Consider the following 7,835-nt stretch of genomic DNA (forward strand, 5'->3'; position numbering starts at 1 on the left):
CTAGCAAAAGCTATGTATGTGAATATATATTCTAGCTTCGAGAATATATAGATTTCTTTTGATTCAGAAACTAAACGACGGTCCTGTACCTCATACAATGTAACATTTCGCCCAGACCGTGAGAGTGTTTAAAAAAAAATTTGCTTGTTCCTTAGCGATGAGAAATACTTATCGGAATTCAAACAAACGGGCAGACAAATATATCAGTTTCAGAACCTTTGAATCTTTACATTGCAATTTAAGCGAAATAGGTTTTGCTGGTGACCTCCGTCGCGCGTGGGCGACGGTTACTAAGAACGACGGTTCTTTCGACGGTTAGTTGTGCGGGAAATTTTTCGGAAGTCAATCGTGCGAAAAATCTTTCAAAAATAATTCTTCCTGGACTGCGAGCAGGGCTCGCGAACTTGGGAGCTTGAAGGGTGCTTTCGACGATCGGTCACACGCCCGTCGAGACGAGTTCGAGGGGGTCATCCCTCAGCCTTCGAAACTGAGGAAACAGGGGAGTAGTTTTTTAAGCCTGTGAAGCGAAATTTAAGGGAAATCAGTAGCGAAACCGTAAGCCGGTATTAGGTACAGGAAAGTTTAAAATAAAAGTGTTGGTGTTGGACACACTAGGTCAACGGAACCTATGGGTTGGCCATGAATCATCAAAGAGGCGTTAGGTAAGTTTATTTGATTTTCATGAACTGATCAGTTGATGTAGAGAGATAGCGTTCACATATTACTTTGTCTGAGTTTAGATTACGATTAGAAAAAAAGAAGCAATTTTAAGGCCTTTGTGCCATTGGCACAAAGGCCTTAAAATTGTGGATCTATTCTAGGGCAGTTATTGTTCAACATATACAGGTCTCACAGGTTCTCTTGAGAAATGTTCGGTTCATAATCCAGTCATTTAAGCTTAAATTAGGTAAAAATCTCGGAATTCGAGATACCCAGCTGTAAGTCTGTAAATACTTGTATATTGACACCCTAAAAGTTGTCTCAAAACCTACATATGGTAGGGTGTAAGCAACTATTAAATTTCAAGGTCAAAGGTCACAAAAATCGGTTTTTTGCGCTTTTTTTGGAAATATCTCATTTCCTATGGGTTTTTTCCTATTTGTATTTATTATCAATATTGTAGAATACAAAATTCTCTACAAATTTTGTTTAAAAAAATGTTTTATACGGTGAACCGTTTTCGAAATAGAAGGCGGAGAGCGCGCGGTCACAACATCACTTCAGGTCAACCGGTGCCTCCGGTCGAAAACGCGAAAACTAGCTGCAGCATTTGAGGAAGAAAATTGTTCGTCCCAGAGATTATTAGAGAGTGGAACTCAAACCTTATGGGCAGTCTATAATGCTCCGAAATCTGTGAAAAGTCTCGATCATCTTCGTTATATGCATTACGTCAAGTCTACAAAACTTAATAAACCTGTGCAGCTTTCAAATATTCCACCAACAAGTGCAGCTGCTCATCAACATTTCAACCGTGTATATTATCAAGTTCAAACTTGGTTAGGACATGATTTGGAACCCCAGGTATGGGGTTGGGCAATGCGAAACGATTTTCTGGAGCCTATCATGACAATTTTACCACCTGCTCCAGAAGATTTGCTTTAGCAAATCTTTGTATTTATACAATTTTCTGCAACTGCAAGAGTGGTTGTGGTTCGCGATGCGGATGCAGGAAAGCGGGCTTGCAATGCTCTTTAGCTTGTGGCCAATGTAATGGGCAAGCTTGTCTCAATGCTCTACCATATCAGAGCGACATTGACGAAGATGGAACCTTTGACCCCGAAATCATGGAAGAACTTGAGACAAATGTCGTTGAAGACAATAATGAAGACCAGTTTGAAATTTACCAGCAGCCAGAAGACGACGATGAAGAGGAAGAAGATGATTAAAATTATAAATTGTAGTTTTTGTACCCTTCATTCCATTTCTTTACTTTCAATAAAAATAAACGTATTCAATGATATTTTTTAATAAAAAGATTAATTCATAATTTATTTGTTTTTTTTTTCATCATGTAAGAAGTTATAAATTTTAATTAGGTTAAAATTCAAATATAATTCCTATATTTTTATTAACAATTCTGCAATTACATGGGCAGGTAAGTGTTGTTAAATAAATTAATACTGAATAAAAAGTGGATAAGTTAGGAAAAAAATGATAAAATATAATATAATAGTTAATAAAATTTGACAAATATTTATAATCATTAATTTATCGATAGTTCATCAACTATATATGGCGCGTTTTCGACCGGAGGCACCGGTTGACCCAAAGTGATGCTGTGACCGCGTGCTCTCCGCCCTCTATCTCGAAAACGGTTCACCGTATAAAAATTTTTTTTAACAAAACTTGTAGAGAATTTTGTATTCTACAATATTGATAATAAATACAAATAGCAAAAAACCCATAGGAAATGAGATATTTCCAAAAAAAGCGCAAAAAACCGATTTTTGAAATTTAATAGTTGCTTACACCCTACCATATGTAGGTTTTAAGACAACTTTTAGGGTGTCAATATACAAGTATTTACAGACTTACAGCTGGGTATCTCGAATTCCGAGGTGAACTTACTATAATGACTGGACTATCATCTTTATGCTCATGAAAGTAACTTCTTTGCATGATCTACACATATTTTTTGTAAAGAGTTCATTTTGAAGTTAATCACTTATTTCTTCCTTCCTTTGGAAGACTCCATCATTTTTTGTATGAAAATAGAGCAGTGGAAAGCCAAAACTGTTCTTTCCCATAACAAACTGTTAGATGTAACAAATAGATGGGAACGACTTAATCTTAAGATCTTTTATTGCAGCCTCTGAATGAATTTTGTTTTCAAAAATGTTTTTTTTTACTATTCATTCATTCATCTAACAAGTGAACAACTTTAAAATTATTGACCCAAGAACAAGTATATCACTAGAAGTGATAACACGCAGTGTTTATTATTTGTTAATTAGTATGTGTATACAACAAACTCTATGGTATTTGCCACACTCCGAAGGCTTTTTTTGTTATTGGAAGTCTACAAATAATAAATATGGCCATCTCATGAAATGATGCATACAGCTTGCAATTTGTCCTTATTCATTAATATTATAACAAATTATCACCTACTCATATATCGTACTGGATATGAAATAAACTTTCTCTAATTTGTCAATCCATAACGTAGACGAACATTTATGAATGACTATTGAAAAATCTATTCCAGAAAGATAGATAAACAAAAAAGAAGTCGAAATTGTTCAAATTATTCAGCAAGAATGAAACATAGTAATGATTATACTTAAATAAAGTTATTTCTCATGAACTATTCTTTAAAATAATATACAGAGTGTTTGTATGGAGGCGTTTTTGGAGTATTTGTGTCATTAACTTCATCAGAAACAATATAAGTGTAATATATTTGAGGGGAACTACTTTGAACGGGACAACTGATGAATGAATTAATATTTATTCAGAAAAATAAAAATTCTCCTTGTTTTTTTAAAGACAGCGGATAAACAGTAATTGGACCAGCATCATTTGTTTTGGCATCAAATGCACCATAACGTTAAACAAATATAGAACGATAAATCCACAGCAAGGATCATACGTGCATCTTATTGAAAAATGCGTATCTGACAGGCTGTGAAAATGGCGTCAATCTTCTTCGACGTCAGTTAATAATACCAGTTCCAAACTGACATTTTTGCTATTCAAAATAAATTTTAAAAATATTTGCGTTTTTTAGTGATGTAAATTCGAGATATTGCACTATTATTTCGGATAGTGTTTAGAAATGTTTTGAAAATATGAAAATATGTAGATAGAAATATATGCTAAATACGTATTTGTGCATTCAAAATTTAGAAAAGTATCTTCGACAATACGCTAAAGTGAACTTCAAATTGATATCGGGATAATGAATGAAAACAATGATTGTGCCCAAAAAGGCATCCAGGAAATATTTATCACTCAATTGGAACTGATCTGCCGTTGGTCATCTTTGCTCAGAGTGCATTTACTTGTTTTTCAAAACATTTCCCTACAGGCGTTGAGGAAACCGCAAACACTTCCTCGTCTATAAATCTCGAGTTTCGAGACAGAAGTCGGACTTACCGTTTCGTCAGCGTCGCTATTCCTCTCGATCAGGACCATTTTTCGATGTAAAAGGCACCGTTTGTAGCACAAAATCGTTAAAAATACTCGTTTCTTCGCAAAAATCAAGCTGCATCTGCTAAAACAAACGACAAACGGCAAGAGTTGAACGGATTCGAAGCGCGGCCACCGCGCTCTATGCTAGTCAGCGACTCAATGTTGATAGTTGGCTCTGGAGAAGTGGCGGCCTACTTTCCGCTAAGTGAAAGACACAAACAAGTTGTTTGTCGATGTTCTTGCGAGTGTTTCTTCTGATTTTCAAACAGTCGACGACGATGGCGAGGAATTTAAATTGCTTTTAGGTTGAGGTGGACTGCTGGCCGTGTGGAAAAATGCTCGACATCGCGTTTCGTAAGAGAAAAAGTCGCCTTCGAGTGTTGCGAACTCTTTGCGAGACCTTGCCCGAGTTTCTTCAATATTCTCTCCTGAAAACAAGCCATTTTCGATATTCAAAAAACATATATTCTGGTTTGTTTTATGTCTTTGTTTTCCTGGTTTTTTATTTTATCTCTTTTCCCAAAGCTAGATCTATGTAACCAGCATTTTTTTTCGTTTTCATATTTTTGCTTCACCATTTTAATTTTTCCTCGCCTTCATCTGTGGAGATAGAATATTAACCAGTTTTATCTTTGTTGAGGTTCAAAGTCGATATTAAAAACACTTTTTTGAGGTTAGATTTCATTCTCCGTATTTTTCAACTTTCAGTGTGCACATATATCCTTCGTGATTTAACTGTAGTTACGTAACTTATTGCAACATTGCCATATAAGATGCCCTGAAGACTCTGAAATAAATTAATTAATGTGTATGTATGGGAGATATAGCTTGTCAAATCTAGGTCTTCAAAGTCTCAGCATAGGACCTTCTCTAAGATGCGCTTTCGTTAGGAAACTGTATGAGACAGAGACATAACATTCTCAAGTCTCTTCCTAGTTTTGACAAGCTGTACGTAAGTTTAGATATTTCATTCCAATAGTATAACCTCTAATATTGAACTACAAATATCTTTCAAACGCTTTGATTATTTGTTTCCGAAAGATTATTATTGTACTTACTTGGAGATTTTCACATTTGTAAATTCTGCAGAACAAAAATCTTTGTTTGATGCCAGAAACTCTCCCAGCATCAACAAGTCGAATCATCTAAAGGAACAATTCGTTCAGACCAGTCTCAACTCTCTAGACTTTAGGTTTATGGACTGACAACTATCAGAAAACAACTACTCCCCTGGCTAATACCACGAAGGGCGTTGGATTATATCTGATAGTTGTGAGTCCATTCACCTACAGTGAACGAATTGTTCCTTTACTTCGTATAGTCAGTGGGCATAGTTGAAGACTGGCTATAAATCAAATCATCTATTTAAAACAAAAAATCTGTTTTTTAACTCATTAAAGGAAAAAAAGATTTTTTTAACAGATCATTTGATTTATAGCCAGTCTTCAAGTATGCCCACTGACTATACGTGAAAAGTTTTCTTTCCTTAAACGAGGAATTGGGCAAATTTCGGATATTGTACATAGACTAATTTCGGATATGTTGTTAGTTACCTTGTTCACAGGCAATGGGGCGATGACAAACTTGTTGTTTGTTACTGAAGGAATTCAATTTTTAATTATCGGAAACTATAGACTTTATGTTGAGGATAGACACTACTTTACAATGACGAGAGGCCAAACAGCCCGAAACCGGTCTGCGTGTTGCAATAATTGAAAATCTATTGCGGCAGTTGAATCGCCAACAGCATAAGCAGAAAAAAAACTTTCAGAAAATATTCAAAATAATTTTTCCAAATACAAAATGAAAACAGACTTCATGAGTAATAATAATTTAAGCAGAATTCTGTTCAATACAAAACCCAAACGAGATAGAATGAAAAAATGAATATAGTTTAAAAAAAACTAAAAAAACACGCTTTTAAAAAACATCGAACTAAAAAGCCAAAAAAAATAATGTTTTTAATAAACTTAAAACAATAACGATCAAAATTTACCAGTATTATTGTGAAAAAAGCGTGGGCGCGTTGTGCCATATTTTTTGTATATCAAGCGTAACTCTTAAAATCAACTTTTTATTTTGATTTTCTTTTGAACAAACTCTCGAAGAGGTTACGTACAGCGCCATCTGGCCGCGAATAAATCAAGCAATAATATCGATAGTTACGTACAGCGCCATCTGCCCACGAATAGATCAAGAAATATCAAGGAGGTTATGTACAGTGGCATCTGCCCGCGAATAGATCAAGCAATGATGTCGATATTTCTGTCAATACATATCCTGAGCTTGAGAGTTACAAGGAAACAAACATACAAACAAACATACATACAGGTAAAGCTGATATAAAGCGTGTAATAAAAATCGGGTATATATAGTATAAATCGGGTATATAGTATATATAGTATATGCAAATGATCTCTCAAATTCACTCGACCCTGGACTAGTATACCAGTTTGCAGATGATACATCGGTTATAGTGTCAGCCGAAGCCCCGTCTAACCTCTCCAGACAATTATCCCAAGCAGCTCAAAAAATGATTAATTGGTGCAAGGAAAATGACCCAAAATTAAATACAGGAAAAACAGGGCTTATAACAATCAGCAAATCCCAAAATAGGCTAGAATCGATATATGCCAAATTGCTTAACTAATCTATTCCTGAAATAAGTGATATTAAATTCTTAGGGGTCACAGTGGAAAATAATCTTACATGGGACATCCATCTGAACAAACTTAACTCCAGACAGATAGTCTGAAGATATACTATTATGCGCATATTCAATCTATTATTCAATACGGAATTATTTTCTGGGGATCATCCACACAGTTATATAAAATCTTCAAAACTCAAAAAAGGATAATTCGCTGTATGTTAAAACTACCTCACAGATCAACATGAAGACCACACTTCAATTATTATTATTATTAACAGTTCCTTCAATCTAGTTTCTGACATTAGTCATGTTTGTCAAAAAACATTATAGTATCTTTATGAGAAACTGTGATCTTTACTCAAACCAAATGACTATAAATACCAGACACAAGAATGAACTAAGCATACCGAAACATAATTCATCATTTTTTGAAAAAGGACCGCATTACAAAGCCATAAAAGCTTATCAATCTCTCCCAAGAGAAATTAGAAAAACAGAAAACCACAACAAATTCAGACTCTCAGTCATTGATTATCTAAAAACCAAAGTTTATTATAGTTTCGAAAGTTGGTGATGGGTCTCTATGCGATTGCACCATAACTGAGTACTGCGCAAAATTCTTTTAAAAATTATTTTAATAGTCCTTCTTAAATTTTCCAACATGTAATGTTGACCAATTATAAAAATTGTGATATGGGAACTGTAGTTGTAATAAATATCACCTACTGCAAATCTTAACCCATTGACGTCAATGTAGATTTATAGGAAGGATACTTACTATTATTATTGTTACTATATTATCATTCAACCGTCTTATTTATTATTGTACTGTACCTTATTATACTATTATTATCATTATATATAACAAATATTGTAAATATCAAAACCTATTGACGTTGCCCTGTCCATTGTAGATTTATATGGCAATAAAGGATATTATTATTATTATTATTATTAGAATAGAGTATGGCGAATGTTCATGGACGATTACTCAAGTCTTGGACACATGTTTCCCATTGCATTCGAAAATAATAACAATTTAAAATAC

At 34.3% G+C, this 7,835-nt stretch overlaps 1 protein-coding gene across 1 annotated transcript in view; it reads right to left on the reverse strand.

The window, feature by feature from the left end:
• Ets98B (DNA-binding protein Ets98B) overlaps positions 1-4,777 on the reverse strand; it is a 43,871-nt gene extending 39,094 nt beyond the window's left edge. Inside the window, exon 1 of the mRNA XM_074181947.1 lies at positions 4,099-4,777. Within this exon, the coding sequence (XP_074038048.1) occupies positions 4,099-4,137 (39 nt within the window). The 5' untranslated portion in view covers positions 4,138-4,777. The remainder of the gene's footprint in view (positions 1-4,098) is intronic.
• Positions 4,778-7,835: the final 3,058 nt, after the last annotated feature.

This window comes from Leptinotarsa decemlineata, unplaced genomic scaffold (assembly GCF_025532065.1).
Source record: "Leptinotarsa decemlineata unplaced genomic scaffold, Ldec_3_MD MMD2_tig00026328_RagTag_RagTag, whole genome shotgun sequence".
NCBI lineage: Eukaryota > Metazoa > Arthropoda > Insecta > Coleoptera > Chrysomelidae > Leptinotarsa > Leptinotarsa decemlineata.